A 20483-nucleotide genomic window follows, 5' to 3' on the forward strand; every position below is an offset into this window, starting at 1 on the left:
AACCTCGGGTCACGCAACTCTTGCTACTGTTGTCAACTCATAGTCAGGTAATGAACCAGGCAGCACATGTCACCGACAGCGCGTGGGTGCTGTACAGATGGGCCCACTGACTTCTTTAAAGTAAAGACCTCAGTCGTGGTGTTCCCGATGACTCGGGCTGCCTCTCCTGAGCAGGGAGCAGCGGGGAGCGTGCTGCCCAGCCACCAGCTTCAGTTCTGGGGCCTGAGTTGATGTGTTCTCAAAGTGGCATACGTCTCACGAGAAGACAATCCAATGAATCGACAGACTCCTGGGAAATATCAGTAACCAAAGTTTTATGAACTATTACTACAAAGAATGTCAGCAAGAGGGGAGATAGTTAAGTGACCTTTTAGTAAACATTTTTAGCGTAACAGTCTTTGCGATCTGATATTTTTTTAAAAATCAAGCTTATCCACACTGTTGCTCTGCATTCAACTGGTATACACTAAAAATAGGATAATAAATGGAAATACATGTTCTTATAGCATTTCCACAGGAAATGTTCATATTTTTCATGACATTCTAAATCATTTGACAGTTACATATGCTACATTAACTAAAACACAGGTATTCTTTATTGCACATTTCAAAGTTGGAAGGAGGTTCTAGCTTACGAGGTGACTTTTATTTAGGGGGGAAATGATATTTTTTAATTGTTTGGCTCAAAAAATGCACACTGCCGGGGCAGCTTAGTTCTAGAAACAAACCTTTTAAAATAAACTTGTGGGTTTTGAAGGCTGTAATGAACAGTGCACCGTCCACTTTCTCAGACTACATGTCAGAGGTCATGGCTATGGGCTCTGTTTTAAAGCCGGTGAGGAGTCCTGGCTGCCACTCCGAGAGGCTGGCGGGGGCTCATCTCTGGAGCCGGAAGGCAGTAAGTCTCTTGCAGCAGGTGAAGGTGGATAATCCTGGGGGCCGTGGGCTGGGGGTGGTAATCGGGTACCAGGAATAAAGTACTCTCTTGGGCCAAGAGGGCCCAAAGGTCTAAACTGTGTGTGTCCTGGTAAAAATTCACGAGGGTCGAGAGGCAGGTCCCGCGTTCCAGGTGGAACGCCTGGTGCGTATTCTCTTAAGCCTAGTGGTGGACGCAAACCAGGACCTGGAAAAATAAAATCACATCATGTAAGTACATGTGAACAATCTAAAGTTCGATGATTCCAAGTATTAATCTTAAATTTCCCACAACCCTAGAAGTCAGCGGTGACATCCCCACTTTACAGATCAGGCAAACTGAAGCTCAGCAAGTTTAAGTTACATGTCTGTGGCCAGCCAGCCGGCCAGCCATGAAGCGACACAGGCAGGATTTAAACATGACTCTACCTAGCTTGTGTTTTTTTTTCTACTGCACAGTTCTGCCATCTTTATCTCATAAGAGCTGGTTTTGTACTTAGAAGTACCATATATCATACTAAGATGACAGATGGAAATAAGGGCTTCACTACAACAAGGAAATTTTGATGAAGGAAATTCAATTGTTTACTACTATATCAATTAGAAACGTATTCAGTAGCTCAGCATGGACCTAACAAACCATCAAAATCAAGGTGCTTGCCCTCCTGGGAAGGCCTCCCAGCTCCACCTAATGAACTTCAGTAACATTCCTTAGGTCCCTGTTAAATTCTGCCTTCTCAAACTTCCTTCCCATTTATTCCCAGGGTGGGGAGTGAGGGTTTAATCTTGCCCTCTTTTACACTCTGACCCACAATGTATGCATCTGTGTCCTGTAAGACACTGTAAGCTTTGGGAGTTCGGAGATTTAGTTCTATCCATTACAGAACCTGGTATGTAGCCACAGATGTTCGATACACATCTGCAGAAGTAACATTTCTGGCTTTCTATAAACAGCCCCTATCTCCTGTCTACAAGAGATACTTACTGCCTATCTCAGTATAGGGAGATAATGCAGCACCCTATGTATCCTAAGAAACCTGAGGAAAAGTTAAAATGTACTCAGCTAGCTTTATTCATTACATAGGCCTGAATAGCGACTGTTAAAATCTTAGCAAGGAACAGACAGAAAAGATGACGCTTTACAAGGCAGTTATTACTATGCAATCATCATACCAAAAGGTGGAGGAAGTGGCCGAGGCCCGAAAGGCCCGCAGAGTTGAGGAGGTGGTCCGTATCGAATGGGTGGTAGGAGAGGGCCCCCCACAGGGGAGCTCATGAGGGGCACCCCTGGGAAAGGAGGGGGCCCTTTTGCAGCCATATTCACCTGCAGAGGAGAAACATTCAAGTTCTGAAATACTTGGGGAAGACAAAAAAGCACCAACACCAGCAAAAGCTGAAAGGCAGTGCAGCAGATGTCAAGAACCTGCCCCAAGAGCCGAACCAGTGCGACAACACCTCCCCTCCCTCATTTGTTCCCTAACAGTTCAGGCAGGTTAAAGGGACAGCACCGGAGTGCAGAGTTGCACTTAATCATACCGTTGCTTCTATATGCAAGTCGAAGGGAAAGCAAGGGGACTGCGTCAAAGGATGTTAACAGAGGTGACTCCCAAATAAAAAAAAAACATACCATAAACACCGTAATCTATTTCTAGGGCAACCCCTCCTGTCACCACAACCGCTCATTATTTCCACTGAAAAATCCATTCTGTACACGTAATCATAGCCACCATTCAGAGGACCTTCAATTTTCTTTCCTATCTTATTTCCAATTCTCAGATCTCTACATCTCTTAGGTATGATCATCTTGTTTTAAATATGAAAGAACAGAGACACAGAGTATTACATCATTTGATGAGGCTCACACGGCGTGTAAGGCCAAGGGAGAATTCCGCGGCAGGTCTGACTCCATGCTGCTGCTCTTCCTACTGCTGCCTCCCCCTAACAGGAGTCCATTCTCTTTGAAGTCGTTTACTTCCAAGGGTCTTATCCAGCTGCCGTTGGAGATCGCTCAAAAGAGGTGTACTCTGGGAAGTTCTTTTCCAATGGAAACAATGTTCTATATACAAATTAGGCAGGCCCAACCCTAATATTTACTTTCATTCACAAGTGATACTGTGCTTTATATTACGGGATACTGACTAATCCTTTCCTATGGGAAATTAGGTTGGGAATTCTAAGTAATTAAATTACAAGTATTTTGATTTGAACCTCGAGAAGCACTGTGAGGTCTGATCAGAGGACTTACTGGCTGTAACAGCTACACGAGTGACAAGGGAATACTCTTATGTGAACATAATTTAAGGCTATTGCCAGGAACTGACACAACAGGTAATTACAGATTTTTACTATTCAGTATTTCACTTCCAGCAAACGTTCTGTTACCAAGCTAATTTCAGATTCAATATAGGGTTTGTCTAGTATACAACTGGAAATATTGTTAAATAGCACATTTCTAGACAAATATGTAATAATGGTGAATTTTCCAATATATAATGAATTTACTGTATGTTAGAGCACTCAACACGGAAGCATACATTGGAAAGCTGAAGTGATAACCTTTTGCATTTTTTAGTTGATTACAACAGAAGTTCTCAACAGGTTTAACACCTAACCAAAACAGAAAGAACAGAAAAAACAACCAACCAACCAGTCCAGTTTCAGTAACGCAGCAACACTTCCAAGGCAGACAACAGTAAGATCAGTATTACCATGCAAGTTATAGCAAAGCAGGTTAATGCCGTGCTCTTCAGTCCCTTTCCAGAAATACACTCACTCAAAGCTCATTCAGTCCTCAACCTCTAAGTACTCACTGCTTCTGGAGGCTCAGCCAGAGATGTGATGCTGGGGACTGAAGGGCCTTCTGGCTCTTGGGGGACACTTGGCTTTTTTAAAAAATAAATGAGATAGTACACACATAACAACACACAAACAGAAGATGGATGAGGCAAGAGAGGGTGCAGGAGAAACAGTTACAAGTTTCCTGAAATACTTACCTTCCCCTCATCCATCACCTTAGAAGGGGAGGAGCTTCTTGAGCTGCTGGTCGTCCTGGGAGCGGCCCCAGATCCTGGATCTGTGGAAGGCCAAGGAACTGCCTTAGGCTCCTTCTCACTTGTTACTCTTTGAGGAAGAATAAATGCTCTACCCACACCCTCCACGATCTGAGACTCTTTGAACACACCCAGGTCCCTTACCAGAGGCAGAGGGTTTCCCAGGTGCCTCGGATGACCATCGGGGACGAGGTAGCGGTCCGTCCACTGACCCTTGCGAAAGAAAGAACAGAGCCCTTGCATGGATTTTAAGAAATGAAGCCATTGTGGACAGGCCAGGGTTCACCTCTACCTACAGAGTAACATTAAAAACCAGTCCCCCAATACCTATGAGGGCAAATCACAACTTATGCACAGACTTCAAGAATTAAAGTAAGAACTCTCCAGGACTAAAAGAACAGCAGTAAAATCTGCACATCAGTACCTCTGGGCAGGTCCTTCAAGCTACAGGCTTTGATGCAGTTGTATAGGCTGATTTTTTACAGTTTAGATGTAATGACTTCCGTGTCTTACCAAGTATTATAAACATACCTATGAACAGAAGTAGCTTACATACAGCATTTCATGTTATAGTAATGAGAATGGTTGAATGCTGCATGAATTATAAAGTCTTAAAGCTACTTTTGTAATATTCAACAGAGGAATGCCATAGAAATTTAAAGATAAAGGTTTATAATCACAGTAAAAAAGGGGGTGTGGTAGAAGAGGGTACAGGGGATCAAATATAAGGTGATGGAAGGAGAACTGACTCTGGGTGGTGAACACACAATGCAATACACAGATGATGTTTTCTAGAAATGTACATTTGAAACCTATATAATTTTACTAACCAATGTCACCCCAATTTAACAAAAATTAAAAAAAGAAAAAAGAAACAATAGGTATTTACGTATTAACTTATATAAAAATATATTTTATACCTTTATATATAATAACAATGTTAGTAAGTAGATGCTTTGTTTTAAATTAGCTCTTGCAGTAGACTATTTGAAATATTCAAGAAAAATTAAGACTCTTTTTTTTTTTTTCCTGTTGGACAGACCCAAATTCTCAAATGTTGTTTGCATTTTAATCCTCACATGAAAGGGGAGAAAACTCTTGAAACAGTTTCCTGCAAGGTAACACGCAGACGCTCACCACATTCATTTCTAGGCACCTCTCTTCGATGGAGTGTAGCAGAGAGCGGTCTCCCGGGAGCCTCTGCCGTCAGCGGAGGGGAGCACTCTCCACCACTCACAGGTGATGGGCCAAAAGAGCCGTTCTGGCTCAGGGGACCTGAAGATGACAGTCCACTGTTACTACCTCAAGGCAACCATTTTTTTACTTAGTAAGTTCTAGGGCATCGTAACTATGACACACAGAAATGAAAAGTAATCTATATACATTGTGCACCAAAAAATAGATTGCTGCCATTTAAAAGTGCTCCCTACCTCTTCGTGGAGGGTTTTGTGTGTTGGGTCTTCCTGGCATTGGTTTTACGATCACAGGTTCTTCTTGTAGCATTGCCATCTTTTGGGTTAATTCCAATAACCTTGAATACGGAGAAAGAATGGACTTAAATGTGAAACAGAAAAATCAATTATTAATATTTACAGCATAGTTTTAAAACACTCTACAATACACTGATAAAATAGGTATCAAAATCATATACTTGTGTCTCAAATTGGCAGCTTCCCTTTTCTCTTCAGCTATAGCTCTTTCTGCAGCACGAGCTTTGAGCTATTGGAGGGGAAAAAAAATCCAAATTCAGTTGTGGTGGATTATGCACAAAATAAAGGAAAGGAGAAAAAAAGTCTTACCCAGTTATCATGAGCTTTCTTCTCATGAGTAGCAATCTGAAAAATGCAACACATCAAAAACTATGTTTAGGGATTCATTGTAAAAGCCATTAAGTAGTCTCTATTAGACACCAAAGAATTCGGCCGCCGTAAGACAGTATTATTACCTGGTTTTTAAATGCGCGCTCTGTTTTCTGCAATTCTTCCTCCATTTCTTCAATTCTCCGCCTAAGAATTTCACTTGCTTTTATCAATTAAAGCACAACTGAATAACATTTTAAACAATCTCACCATGTCCCCTTTATTCTAACTATATACCCTTACAGACTTCATCCATACATATAAAAACATCTTTTACATGGTTACAGTAAGAATGCAACATGATCAGAATTAGTACTACCTAACTTCCTTATTTATTATTTAATGGCTGGAGATCCTGAGTTGAAACATTATAATTTCCTTAACTGTCCTTCCATATGTTCTCAAACATTCCTGTTATGAATACTTCCTCTGTAAAGCTTTTTCTTCCTTTAATTATACCCATAAAAAATTTCCCAGAGCTATGACTACTGGGTCCATCAATGGCACAATCATTTTAATGGTTTTTGATACACCATATAGCAAATGTCCTTCCTAAAAGGATGACTCCACCACATAAAACCACCCAGAACTGTTGGCATGAACCAAGTTCCCTTATAGTCTTGGGAGTAAGGAAATTTTTGTTAAAAATTGTTTCCTTTGTTAACTTAAAATTTATTTTTTCTCGTGTGAATTGAATATATTCAATGTTCTTTGACTATTTATGCTCCTGTGCTATTTTGTTCTATACATTGTAAAAATGGTGTTAAAAAAGCCAACAGTTGTTGCATCAGTCGCTGACACCTGCTATAAAAGCTTAACTCACTTGTAAGTTTTTACTTCCTCTGCCGCCAAAACCGCCTTTTCATCTGCAGCTGACAGCCGCTGCTCTCTTTCTTGCCGCTCATACTCTTCTTGACTCAATTTCCTAAGATAAAAATCAAGTGTAAAGTGAAAGTGTTTCTCTTTCTTCCCAGCAATCTGTCTGAATGCCTCTATTCATATGTTCAGTTCCACAGCAATAACTGTCAGTACGAGTAAACCACTCCCCCCTCAAATAAATTACAGGCAACAATTTCTGGTTAGAATGGAGAGAAAAATGCCAGTTATGGGAAGTGAGGTAGAAAGGAAAAAAGGCCACTCTATACTAACTGTAGATGGAAAAACTGGAAATAATCTTTCAAACAGAGACAAAATGATCTACAGTCATACATACATTTAGTTAAATGACAATCTTGTTAACAACGAACCATGAAAACCTTACTTTTGCAAAGCCATCTCCTTCTGCTGATAGAGTTCATTCAGAATCTCCACTTTCTGCCGCAGGGTTTTGCATTCATCCTCCAGTCCAGCTTTGGCAGACTGGAGCGATTTGCGATCATCTTCTAATTTGTTTATTTGGTCTGTAAACAGGAAAACATCTGAGCTTTGTCTGTGTACACGAGGACTGGAGAACTTGCTAAGGGGATGGTGTGAAGAGGGGTGAAAAACATAACAACGGGAAGCCACTGTGTCTCTCCCCAATGCAATTCTGTCTCTTCCCAGTATTTGGCCACCTACCTTCTAGGTTACACTTGGTGGACATTGACGCCCTTAGCTTAAATTGCAAAAGTTTTAGATCCTCTTCAACTACCGATATTGCCGTTTGTGTCTACAAAGTGCAGAAGAGAGGATTCTTAAAATGAGGCATAGTAAGACTCACAGGCACGGGGGGGGACTCTATGAAAAGGACTATACCCGAGAGACGTCCATCATCTGCTTAATTTGATTTTTCATCTTCTCACTCTGGTCACCTAAAAAACAAAAGGTTTTCATTGCTTTTTCCTCCCTTGCTTTTTAACCATATTTTCTTGATTTCCCCTTACGAAACAATTACCATTTTCAAACATTCAAAATAAAAATGAATTAACCAATAGAACTGATTAGGCTACTTGACTTTTAAAAGAGAATTGCAAAAGGTGAATGTACAATAAAAATGTTACCCGTGCTGTTCCTGAGTCAGGAGGGCGACGTGAGGGAAAGCTTCCCTCTCTCAGATCTACCTCCAGCTGGTCAGGTATCTCATTTAGAAAGACTCACCCCTCTGCTCCCCCCGAGTCTGCTATCAGGTGTGGTTTAAAACACCTCCTGTGCAGGCAACATCCAACTTGGGAAACTGTCTTAAAAACATTTCCCTTAGCAGGACACACTGCTACGCATTAGTTAGTTAGCTAACCCTAGTTAGTTTATGGCTGCCACCACCTCGCTACTCTTAAAATTGGTGTGGGGCCTTAAAACCACAGCTGCAGAGATGGTGAGCCTTTAATTCAAATGTCAGCTCCATGAAGCTGAGAACCAAGTTTCTACTGAATAGTGTTTAGTACTTGAGGTTAAGACACAACTAAAGCTGCTGGAGCTCCATCCACTGCACACATCTAGTTCTAATGGGATGGAAAAGTAAGGTCGGTGTTCACTGTGTGCCCACTGCTATAGCACAGCCCAGCAACTACCTCTGCCCTGGGCACACAGATGTATATACAAATCCACGATGTGTGTCTACAAGGCAGCCAGAAAGGAGCATCAGTGCACTTAATTAAAAACAGGAAGGCAAAAACAGGTCTCAGCTCCCTGAAACTGGTCTTACCTCCCACTTCCCCGTTTGCTAATTCATCTGACTCATTTCCTCCTTTACTTTGACTCTCAGATTCAGATTCACAATCTAACCGATTCAATTGTGTGATGCAATTAGTCAAAGCCTAGAAAAGAAGCAAAAGGATATTAGAAAGAACCTCTCAATTTTAATTAAGCAGGTTGCATGAGAATTAAGCATGTATTCAAGAGAATGAACTTACATTAATATTATCATCTTTGTTAGTAAGAGCGACTTCCATATCTTTCTGGGACTTCTCAAATGATTTGATTTGTTCACTGAGCTCAGCATGTGATTTGCTCCAGTCTTTGATTTCCTGCTGCAACTGAAAAGTTCAAACACATGAATCTCCAAAGGCTTTTGCACTAGAGACATCAGGACCCTGTAAATGAGACAGGGAAGTAGGGAGCCATGCCCCTATTTGGCCTGTCATTATGGGCCTTTGTTAAGTGAGAGGGGAGAGTGGCTCCAACCTTCAGAACTATAGTGAGAACAAAAGCACTTTCAAGGAAGTAAATCTGGTCCATTGTATCCTTCAGAAACTCCCAGCCAATCCAAATAACTCATTTCCAGAGGACCAGAAGGGCACCTCTGTCTCCCAAGACCAGAGTCCAGATCATATAACCATCCCTTGGTCAGTAAAGCAGTAACTGCTCAAAGGAGTGTTGTAAGTACCTAATTCTTTGGTCTACAAAGCAAATCCATCACCCCCTTGAGGCTATTCAACTTAGTAACTGGTTGGTGCTTAATAAGACAAAGACTAAATATTCTGATGATAAATCATACAGAAGAATGGAAAATCCCGAACAGATGCAGAATGTACACAACGTACTCAATTTGGGGAGCATAGTTTAAACTCTGCATATCTGAGAAGAGAATCCTGCATACATATTTCATGTCCTTAAAAACAGATCTGAGAAAAGACACTCAAGAGGTAATGATATTTGGTTGTTGGGTTTATATCATCTCGGATGTTAACTTTTCTTTACCTGCTCTTTCTTCTTCTTGAGCCTGGCGTTTTCTTCTTGAACCCGATGGCATTCAGACTTCACCTTCTCTTCCCTAAGTCTGGCTTCATTCAGGGCAATTTGAACCTAATGCAGAACATTCCTATTAGTGAATTAATTGCAAAGAAAAAAGTTACACTTTCATGTCCAATAGGACATGATATAGTTTTCGATTTTTGCATATTTCAGCACACATCAAATGTTTGCTCAATAAAACTAAGACATCATATTAATATCTTGCAGCAATTGTAGGCAGCTTTACCTCCGAAAACTCTGAGGAATTCATTGCAATAACATCCTTTAACTTCTCTAAAGATTTCTTGTTTTCTATTATCTGCCATGTGGGAAAAGAATACAAAAAATATATTAGGATTTCAGTAGAAGCACTGGGATATATGCTAAAAAGAGGAAACATTAACAAAAATATGCCAGAGCCATCCCCTACATATCAAGTAAAAAGAGGTGACCCAGTTTTAGCCTAGGAGAAAAGTCAAGAATGTAAAGAGATGAGGAAAGAAGAAAATATTTCATGCCATCCACACCTTCCTGGCTATGAGCTAACACAGATGACCAGACAAACGTGAAAGAAAATGAAAACAACTTTCAAGTAAACCAGTTCAAATAAATGGTTTTTCCTAGTGATAGAGAAAACCCCCAAGGTCACTTCAAAACTTCTCTTGTCTGAACTAAAAATGGTTGGACTTTGAGGGAGAATAGGCAGGTTTCACATACAGAAGGCTTCTAAATAATTTAAAATTCTGCGTCAAGGAGTTGGAGCACTCTTTATGCTTTAACTGTGGGCTGTGCACAGTAACTTCCTTCCAAAGTATAGTATGCAAAGGGCGGGAAAGGGGAACTTTTCTGTGGAGAAGCCTCAGCTAGGTGATCCACGTAACTGGGTGGGGGATGCGGGAACCCTTGCTACTACCGTTGCAACTTTTGTATAATGCTAAAACTGTTCTAATATTAAAAGTTTATTTGAAAAAAGAACCATGCAAAACAAAACAAAGTACTAGAACTGTTTGACTGGGCTACAGTTTTCTAGTTGCTCTGCATGTTTTGGAGGATCGCGTCAAGCAATATGAAAATTACACAGGGCTGAGGACAAAAATACTTCCTAGGACCACAAAAACAGTAACTTGTGGTATTAGCATTTAAAATCCCTTAAAAATGGACAGAAGTAGGTTCAACTTCCCTGATTCCTAGTTTCAGCATGGGAAAATGCAGAGTTCAACTCACCCAATGTACAAAATAGGAAGAAAAAAGTTTGCAATCCAAATTACACAACACTTAGCAGCAAAACTCTTACCAAGTCCTGATTCTGGGAATTCTGTTCTCTCTCAGAGTCTAACATAACACGCAGACTTTTAGCTGTATCATTCAGACTTTCGTTAGTTTCTTCAAGTTTCTTGATTTTATCCTACAGAAAAATATACCAAGATTAATAATTACTAATTATTTTTCTTTTGTTTTTAGAATCTAATCTCAAAAAGAAAAGAGATTTTACCTTAAATTTAATTGCTTCATCAGAGAGAATCATATTTTGTTTCTTGGTTTCCTGAACATGTTTCTTTGATTCCTTGATCTGCAAAAAATAAAAACATTCAGAATACAGAAATGTAAGTTATATTGCTATCAAAACTGATCTCCAAGTAGTGACCACCTAGAAAAGAAAGCAGTACTTTACAGATATGCTGATTGCTTCAGATTTGGATGGTTTGTAGAGAATAATGGAATTTTAAAATGTGATTTAAACATGGCATAATAAGCTATAAGACGGGAGGAAATAATTAAAGTTGGAACCATGGGGAGAAAAAAACTAAAAGAACAATTATACCTTCTGTTCATAATCTGACAATTTTCGTACAAGTTCTGCATTTTCTTTCGTGATATTCTTCAACTTCTCAGAAATTTGCTGTTCAGTGACTAAAAAGAGGGGAAATCCATAATATTATTCTGATCACTAAGTGAAACTGAATTACCCAATGTATTAGCAGCAAAAACATCTTATCTGGCACTATGAGGGAAAAGAACTTCTAATCTGTAGTTAAGAGTGGTAAAAGTGTAAAAATATTAAAATTTAAGAAAAATGTAATAACCCTTATTTCAATGAGATTCCAATTTAAATTTATTTCCAAGATAGGAAATAGAGTAAACTATTTTAGCTCCATATCCTTCCCCCTTCATGAAGCACTTTTCTTCTCAGAAAATGTGATCATTTCAAATACAAGTCATTTGCAAAGAGAAACAAAGGATGAGCATATTGATTTCCATCTCTTATTACTCAAATTATCTACTTAAATAAGTATATACTATATTGATGAAACCATTAGCACTGGAACACTGTTCATGTGTAACAGATTTGCACTGTATCAACATTTAAAGTCAATCTGCCCCAATTTAAACTGATCGTCACCTTCCTACTCCCGGTTTGTTTCACCTCATCGCCTATCTCAATTGGTAGCATCACCATTTATTCTGTCATCCAAGCTTGCAAATTAGGATTAGTAAAATGTTTAGGAGTTAATAATAAGTCAATCAGTCATCAGACGTCACTCTATCTACTAGTTTGTAAAACTCCTATCAAACACCAAAATAAGCCTAAATATTTACCTTGGTAGGCTCTATTCTTTACCTAAAAGAGAGAGAAATTTGATGTCAAAACACTTTATTAATAGAAATATTACAATTGTTAACAATTAAATCATAACTACATGAAAATTTAGTAACAGTTGGTTTAGCCTAATGATCCATATGATTAAAAAAATAAAAGGTTAAAAAGGATTTTAAATGTAATTGGTAGTGACACTTCATAGTTCCTGATAGATAAAAGGACTAAAATAAATGTCTCATTAAAAGACAATAAAAGATACATTTATATATCTATTAAATGAACACCAATCTTATTAAATAAACACCTAACTTTAATAATAGAAATGGATATTTTCATATTAAATATACTAGTGCTTCATTTACCCAAGGACTCATTTGACAACCATGAATAGCCAGAATGAAGTCTAAAAACAATGATTGTTCAAAAAGACTCTAAGGAAACAAAATTAAAGGCACAATCTTTGTACTAAGATGTGCCTCTTTCTCTCATTGGAAAACATCTTAGAAAGCCTATTCAAAGTTGACTATTGGCTGAATTTAGAAATCTAGTAGCTAAATGATCTGATTTTCCTAAACCCCTAAAAATAGTGATCATAAATCTGAAAAAGAAAGGAGACTGCTAGAGGAAAATGCACAAGCAACAAAACAAAAAAATGACAGCAAACATCTAAATCATTTCCTAAAGACAGCACTTAATTATAGGATAATAAAATCTGAGCAGCATTTAATTTAAAAATTAATGTCTTTGTAACTCAGGACTTATTTCCCTTTCAAATGTTATAAATAGTGATGAAATACTCAGATCAGTCCACAAATCATCCACATATCTCAATAGTATTACAGTATCTAACACCATTTATACTAACGCCATAACAGGAAAATTCATTCAGAATTCCAACATGGCAAAAAATGACTATTTCTCTAATGACACAGCTTTGCTAATGAGAGAGTAAGCTTCCTTTGCCCTCCTTTCACCCAAATCAACAGGCAGGAAAAAGCAGGAAGAAACAAGAAGCAGGCAACTGACACTAGGGACCAAGGTTCCAAAAGTCAAATGCTGAGGCTGAGAAGCACCAGCTAGGACATCCAGCCTGCATTACCTTGTGAAAATGTAAACAGTGTCAGTGTTTTTAAGATGGGAGAAACAAGAATGGGCAATAGAAAACATTTTCACCTTTTCCCATTCCATTCAGCCTTTCTATTCTCCCTTCTCTTTCATCTGAGGAAAAACCCCATAAGGTTAGAGGAAGCCAGGCAAAAGACCGTTTTTAAAGTGAGTTTACAATCACTTGTGCAAGGAGAGAAAGCTTATTAACAATGATGTGTCTGATAAAATTAGAAAATCAGAAAAAGAATACTCAATTTTAGAAAGATATGCATTCAATGCTTTGGCCACTTGAACTGTTAAGTGGGAACTGAAACTGAAAGCTTTTCGTCTGCAAAGTTCACCTACACAGAATAATTTCCCCCCAATTATGTTGGGTAACTGTAAAAACAATAACATAATTATAAATATGAATATGTATGAGTATACATACATAGATAAGCATAAAAGACAAATTCTGCACAGAAAAAGACTCTGAGGAAGAAAGATTTTAACAGTATTACAATATAGTATCCAAAAATCCTAAGATTTTTGGATACTATATAACCTGTATTTCCAAATCAAAAGATATTTTCCGAGCACAATAGCACATGATAAAATTTAGAAAATCTGTGAAACATGTATAAAAAAACCCTGAAATTACCTCATCTCCTAGATGTAAGTATTTTTAACATTTTGTTGTATTTCCTTGCATAATTTTTTTCTGTGTGTATACATATGTTTATATAATACACAGTTCATCTACACTTTGAAGTCTTGGTTTCTGTTTTTTCTTCAACTTAATATTAAATTGTGAGCATTTTCTGTGCCCCAATATCTTTCAAATACATAAATTTGAAGACTTGCCTAATATCCCATTATATGATTGTACAATAATTTTCCCTTACATTTGGGTTGTACCAAGTTTTCACTCTAATAAATACTGTTCCATTGCATGCTCTCATACAAGGTCTTTAACGTATAATTGGTCATTTCTTTAGCATCAATTACTACACATGGTTTTGTACTAAATAAAAGAGTGTGCTTAGATTAGTATGCATTAATTTGTGTTCATGTCAGTCACTGAAAAAGAAACAAAAGGATTATAAAATATCTCTTGTATTTATGAGTCAAGTATAAGTTAATTTAATTTACTCACAACAAGGATGGTTCTCCAGAAGAAAATGGCAAACGAAACAATTCCCAAGAAGGTAGTGATAAGTACAGGCTTCCATGGCAGTCCATAAAAATCAGGCCCAGGCTGAACATCATCAGGCAACCTAGCAACTAGCTGAAACAGAAACATTAGAAATAATGGGAAACCATAAATTAATTTACAAGAAAGCAGTCACAAAGAATTATCCACAGAAATTCTAAATCAACCTCCATCAGATTACTCCCTCAAAAATCTTCAATAGCTTCCTCTGCTTCAATAAAGATGGGATACTGGCAGCCTCACATTTCTTGTTTGGCTTGAAGTGTTTTTAAACATTATGAATCTAAATGTCTTTAAGTTGCACATATATTTCCAATTTGCAACAGCTCTTATGACATCATGTTGTGTAACATATGGCTAGAATTCCCTGGGTCACACAGAATTTTCTCTTCGTTGATTATGACTTAAAAAAAGATACATAAAACAAAAAATGGAAACACTACAGAAGTAATCAACTTTTATGGCTGCAAATAAAACCAAAATGATAATGAAGAACATAAATAATAGACTTTTCCTCTAAGACTTTAAATCTTAATTCTAATCTTACATAGACAAATGCTGAGTGAGTTCGTGCCACTGATAGCTGGTGTAGACTGCTCTGAATCTGTTATCTATAAAACACAATGCCTTAATTTTAAATGCTTCCTCGAAGACAGTGCATGAAACACCTGCCCGCTCCTACACTCTTTTCACTGCCCTCTACAGATACACAAATAACTATCAGCTGGCCCCATCAAGACAAATGCTGAGTAAGTTCATACAGCCGATAACTGGTGTAGCCTGCACTGAATCTGTCACCTACAAGACGGCAAAGCCTTCATTTGAAATGCTCCCTCGAAGACAACATTAAACACCTGCCTGCTGCTACACGATGTTCACGGTCCTCTCCAGATACACAACTGTCAGACTGGCCCCAGCCCCCCCAGCGCAGGGGCTCATTGGAAAAGGACCCGTGGGGACGTGATGATCGCTGTGACCGTGGTCGCACACCACAAAGCAGCAGTGCCTGCTACACCGTAAGTGCTCAATAAAAAATGAACAGGTGACGAAAGCTTCTCAGATGCGCTCCCATTGGCCCCCTTAAACGGCACTGCAAAGTCCTGCCAGTACCGGGCCTGACACCTCCGCTGCTTCCTCGCCCCGTCCGTCAGTGCACCCACTCCGCTCAGAACTCATCCACCCGCCAGCCAAAGCTGGGGACCCTCCCCGGGGATGGGGTCCGTCACCTCCAGGAGCTTGGCTATGAGGGCTGCGTAGAGCACCGACAGGGGTCCCAGAAGCTCCTGGTCCCCCGGGGAAGCGCTCACAGAAGGCACAGTAGCAGGTACTGAGTCCATCGTGTGGGGGCAGCTAAGCGGAGGCGACGCTTCCCCGTGACACGGCACCGGAGCCCCTCAGTTGTCACCGTTTCCTCCTTCGGGAAGGACCCAGCTCAAGGGGCGGGTACGGGGAGTGAACTTCGCCTTCCCCGCTGCGAGCACTTTACGCCCTACGCCTCCAGCAAGACACGTCAACAGACCCTGCCCCCGGGCGGACGCAAACGTGCCGACGGAGGCCGGGCCCGCAGTGGGTGGGGCCACGGCGGAAGAAACCAATGGTCAAGCGAGGCGCGGGGGGAAGAGCCAACGGACCTGCGCGGAAGATACCAAGTACAGGGAGGCGGGGCGGAAAGAGGCGCACCTGCTCAGGAAAACGCGGTTTGTGAGGAGACTCCGGAGCTACGAGTCTGGGCGGGGACGGGAAGAGAGGCAGCCCACTCTGCCTGCCCAGTGCTGGACCCTTTGTCACTGCGTGCTGAGACACCAGACACCTGTCCTAAATGCCCAGACAGGAGAGTTCGAGACTTTTCTCCTGCTCCGTCTGAAGGACCACCGCTCTGACTGGGCAGCCTTCCTGGGCGAGGCCTTTCCCTGTATCTCCAGTCTCCTGTGCACTTTTCCCTTCCCCTCCAGATGCTCATACTGTCTCCCGTGCTTGCCGATACCCCCTTTAAATAGCCATATTCCAAAGGACTGATGTCATTGCCACGCCGGTGCCAGTGGGTTCAGCTCTGGGCCCCACATGTGATGGTTACGGGACCCGTGGAAAGGCACGAGGATATGAATAGTCTGGAAATCACGTTCTAAAAATTGAAGAAACTGGGGACATTAACCTGGAGAAAAAACAATGTTTTGCAGATCTTTAAAGGTATGTCTTTGAAGTTGAATATAAAGTCAATTCAGAAGAACAATAAAGCAAGAACAAGCTGGGAAATCCTGAAAATAAGAAGAATGGAGGTGGCGGGTGGGAAGGGAGGTGAAGGCAGGCTCTAATTAAAAAAGTATGTTACGGGTCCAAGAATACAGACATATCATGGAACAGAATAGAAAATCCAGAAACAGACCCCATGGCATTGGAAGTTTGGGATACGATAAAAGTCAGTTGGGGAAAAAGACTTTCTAATAAGTGGTGTTGGCCTAGCCATGTGGGAAACAATAAAATGACCTTTTTCTCACTGGTCTTAAAGATAAATTCTAAATGGACCAGAAATCTGAATGTAAAAATGAAACAAGTACTAGAAAAACTATGGGTGAATTTCTTGATGTATTATGAGTGGGCATATGTCTCAAAATCCAAAGGGAAAGATTTGTAAACTTGATTACTTAGAAATAAACTTGCACAACTCCTGCACGCGAAAAGAAAGAAAAAATGCAAAATAAGCTCAGTTTGACAATGGTAACCTGAGAAAAAATACTTGTAACATATATAAACAAAGGGTTAATATTCCTAAAATGCACTGAATATTTCAAACGGAGAAGAAAACAGCCAGCGAACCTATAGAAAAATGGGCTGAGAAATGAATAGACCGTCTTCAGGAAAATAGCAATAGCTGACAGACAAGGAAACGTGTTCTGCCTCACTCATAATAAGAGAAATACAAATTAAACCTGCACTGAGATACTATTTCTCACTTATATTGGCAAGATCTAAACATTTGACAACATATTCTGTTGGTGAGAGAATGTAAGGGAAACGGGTACTCTCATGCAATACTGACCACAATATGAAATGAGACAACCCCTATGAATGGGAATTTGGCAACATCCCCCAAAATGACTTGCGTATTCACCTATTGATGCAACAATCCCACTTCTAAATATCTATCTCAAAGATACAGGGAATGCAACAACAAATGTTGAAAAGATAATAGGCACAAAACTATGTTATTCCAACATTATTTATAACAAAGACTGGAAATAATCAAAATGTCCATCAATAGAAAAGTTGTTGAATACACTAAAGTATATACTACGAAACCAGAAAAAAAGAAATCTAATAATTCTATATACTACGAAGGTATGGTTTCCAGGATGTTTTTTGTGTTGTTTTTTTTTTAAAGGAGGGGTGGAAAATGTTTAAAATACTATTATATAAGAAAGTAAGGAGAGATGAATATATATTTTTAACGGCTTTGAGGTAAAATATGGAATCAACACATCTTTAAAGTGCACATTCTAAGTTTTGACATATGAATACAGCTGTGAAACCATTATCACATTCAAGATAATGAACATATCCGTCATCTCCAAGTCTGTTCATCCCCTTGGTAATCCCACCTCCTGCCACTGGCCACATCTCCCTGCCACCCAAGCAGAGTTTTTGTCATAACAGTTTGAATTTCCTAAAGTTTTAAATATATGGAATAATACACCATGTATTCTGTTTTCTCTGGCTTCTCTCACTTGGCATAATTTGAGATTCATCTATGTTTCTGCATATATCAATAGGTCATTCCTTTTTATTGCTGAGTAGCATTTCATTTGTGTGGATATATTCTATTGTATTTTTCTACGTCTGGTTTCTGACAAGGAATCTGATGTCAACCTTATCTTAATTCCTCTCTCTATATAACATCTTTTTTCTCTGACTGCTTTTAAGATTGCTCTTTATCATTTACTTCACATAATTTGATTATGATATGCCCTGGTGTAGTTTTCTTCATGTTTCTTGTGCCTAGATTTCACTGAACTTTGTCAATCTATGGGTCTATAGTTTGTATAAATTTTGGAAAATTTTCAAGCCATTATTTCTTTAAATGCTTTTCCAAATACCTCTTCTATCCTCTCCTCTGGGGACTCCTGTTACACACTTAGTAGGCTGCTTGAAAGTGTCTCACAGCTCACTGGTGTCAGTTCATTTTTCTTGAGTCTTTTTTCCTGTGTTTCATTTTGGATAGCTCCTATTGCTATTTCTTCAAGTTCACTAATTTTTTCATCTACAATGTCTAGGCTAGCATTAATCCATCCCAGTATGTTTATCATCTCTGGCACTGTAGTTTTCATATCTAGACGTCTGATCTAAATCTCTCTTTTTAAAAAATGTTTTTCATGTCTCTACGTAACTTAACATCTGAAATATAGTAGTAACTGTTTTAATACCCTTGCCTATCTAACATCTCTGGTAGTTCTTGATTGGTTTTGATGGGTTGGTTTTTCTACTCATCATGGGTTATATTTTCTTGCCTCTGCAAGCCTGGTAATCTTTGATTGGATGCCATACATTATGAACAAATGTGATGGTTAATTTTATGTGTCAAATTGACTAGTTCTGGGGTGCCCACATTAAACCTTATTTTTGGGTGTGTCTGAGAGAGTGTTTCCAGATGAGATTAGCATTTGAATTGATGGACTCTGGAGAGTGCCTTCCCCAAGATGGGTGGGCACCATCCAAGCCATTGAGGGCCTGAATAGAACAAAATACAAAAGAAGGAATTCACCCCTTCCTGCCTGATTGCTTGAGCTGGGACATTAAATGTCTTCTACCTTTGGTATTCCTGGTTCCCAGGCCTTCAGACCCAGACCAGAATCTACATCATCGGCTCCCCTGGTTATCAGGCTTTTGGACTCTGCCTGAATTACACGCTGGCTTTCCTAGGTCTCCAGATTACAGACAGCTGATTGTGGGACTTCTCAACCTCCATGCGTACGTATGTCAATTTCTTATAATAAACCTCTTCCTATATACAGGCATACCTCAATTCATTGCGCTTCATAGATAATTGTATTTTCATCAAAATCAAGGTAATACCCTCCACCAACAAATGATTATGACTTGTTGAAAGCTCATATGACAGCATTTTTAGCAATAAAGTATTTTTTAATTAAGGTATGTACATTGTTTTCTTAGACAAAATGTTGTTGCACACTTAATAGACTACAGGATAGCGTAAACATATATGCAATGAAAAACCAAAAATTCATGTGACTCACTTTATTGTGATACTCGCTTTATTGCGATGCTCTGAAACCAGACCTGTGATATCTCTGAGGTATGCCTGTGTATGTCCTATTGGTTCTGTTTCTCAAGAACTTTGATTACTACAATAGACATTCTTGAGCTATGTTCTAGGATGCAGGTAAATTACTGGAAAATAGCTTGATTCTTTTGAATTTTGCTTTTAAGATTTGTTAGGCAAGACGTGAGCAGCATTTAGTCTCAAGCAAGATCCTGAGTACTCAATTTCTGTAGAATTTTCAGGTACTATTTTTGGCCTTGTGTCAGGAACTGTTGCCTGAAATCACTTAGATGGTTTCTCTGACCTTGAGGAGTTTTGTCACACTCAGGTGCTGATCAATACTCTGATGAATACTCAAAGGGGACCGTTCACAGATCTCCAGAGTTCTCTCCCCGTGTAGCTCTCTCCTCTGGGTTCTCTGCCCTGTGAAGTCTAGCTACCTGTCTTTCCCTGGACTCTCAGCTCCACCTCCTCATCTCAGGGTCCTGGGTACTTACTCTCTCAGTGCAGTAGGCTGGGACAATTGCAGGGTTTACAGCATTTGTTCCCTAACTTCCAGGAATCAGTGCCCTTCGATCCCTGATGCCCAGGGTCGTAAAGACTTGTTTCATTTACTTTGTCTGGGTTTTTTCTTTTTAGTTGTTTCAGTTAGGAGGATAAGGCAGGTACCTATAAATATATCTTGGCTGGATGTAGATATCGTTTGCTTATTTTTTAAATGATAAGGTAGATAATGAAATTAATTTTACAAATTACCTATAGAGGACGATAACAATAGGTTGGATAAAACTGGGACAAAAGCGAGACTTCTCTAAATAGATCTTGTTTTACAAATTGA

General features: G+C 39.4%; 2 protein-coding genes across 5 annotated transcripts in view; one reads left to right on the forward strand and one right to left on the reverse strand.

Moving 5' to 3' along the window:
* Positions 1-297: 297 nt before the first annotated feature.
* MIA3 (MIA SH3 domain ER export factor 3) overlaps positions 298-20483 on the reverse strand; it is a 41662-nt gene continuing 21476 nt past the window's right edge. Inside the window, exons 1-24 of one of the 4 annotated variants that reach the window (XM_088799136.1) lie at positions 15597-15880; positions 14314-14445; positions 12071-12092; positions 11295-11383; positions 10965-11042; positions 10767-10877; positions 9720-9791; positions 9440-9544; positions 8653-8775; positions 8445-8556; positions 7559-7614; positions 7382-7472; positions 7086-7224; positions 6648-6749; positions 5911-5971; positions 5765-5800; positions 5617-5684; positions 5396-5496; positions 5103-5240; positions 4110-4178; positions 3909-3988; positions 3726-3797; positions 2089-2239; positions 298-1123 (exon numbers count right to left, since the gene is read on the reverse strand). In XM_088799136.1, coding sequence (XP_088655262.1) covers positions 813-1123; positions 2089-2239; positions 3726-3797; positions 3909-3988; positions 4110-4178; positions 5103-5240; positions 5396-5496; positions 5617-5684; positions 5765-5800; positions 5911-5971; positions 6648-6749; positions 7086-7224; positions 7382-7472; positions 7559-7614; positions 8445-8556; positions 8653-8775; positions 9440-9544; positions 9720-9791; positions 10767-10877; positions 10965-11042; positions 11295-11383; positions 12071-12092; positions 14314-14445; positions 15597-15707 — 2430 coding nt within the window. In that variant the 5' untranslated portion in view covers positions 15708-15880 and the 3' untranslated portion in view covers positions 298-812. Of the gene's footprint in view, positions 1124-2088; positions 2240-3725; positions 3798-3908; positions 3989-4109; positions 4179-5102; positions 5241-5395; positions 5497-5616; positions 5685-5764; positions 5801-5910; positions 5972-6647; positions 6750-7085; positions 7225-7381; positions 7473-7558; positions 7615-8444; positions 8557-8652; positions 8776-9439; positions 9545-9719; positions 9792-10766; positions 10878-10964; positions 11043-11294; positions 11384-12070; positions 12093-14313; positions 14446-15596; positions 15913-20483 lie in introns of those variants that run through there. The other 3 variants (XM_088799134.1, XM_088799137.1, XM_088799135.1) reach the window with 3 other exon arrangements.
* The window catches only part of TAF1A (TATA-box binding protein associated factor, RNA polymerase I subunit A), a 74364-nt gene continuing 69941 nt past the window's right edge, over positions 16061-20483 (forward strand). Inside the window, exons 1-2 of the mRNA XM_074316981.2 lie at positions 16061-16557; positions 19195-19332. The gene's annotated coding sequence lies outside the window, so the exon portion shown is untranslated. The remainder of the gene's footprint in view (positions 16558-19194; positions 19333-20483) is intronic.

The sequence above is a fragment of the Rhinolophus sinicus genome, chromosome 6, assembly GCF_057876585.1.
Source record: "Rhinolophus sinicus isolate RSI-liver-muscle chromosome 6, RSI-T2T, whole genome shotgun sequence".
Classification (NCBI taxonomy): Eukaryota; Metazoa; Chordata; class Mammalia; order Chiroptera; family Rhinolophidae; genus Rhinolophus; species Rhinolophus sinicus.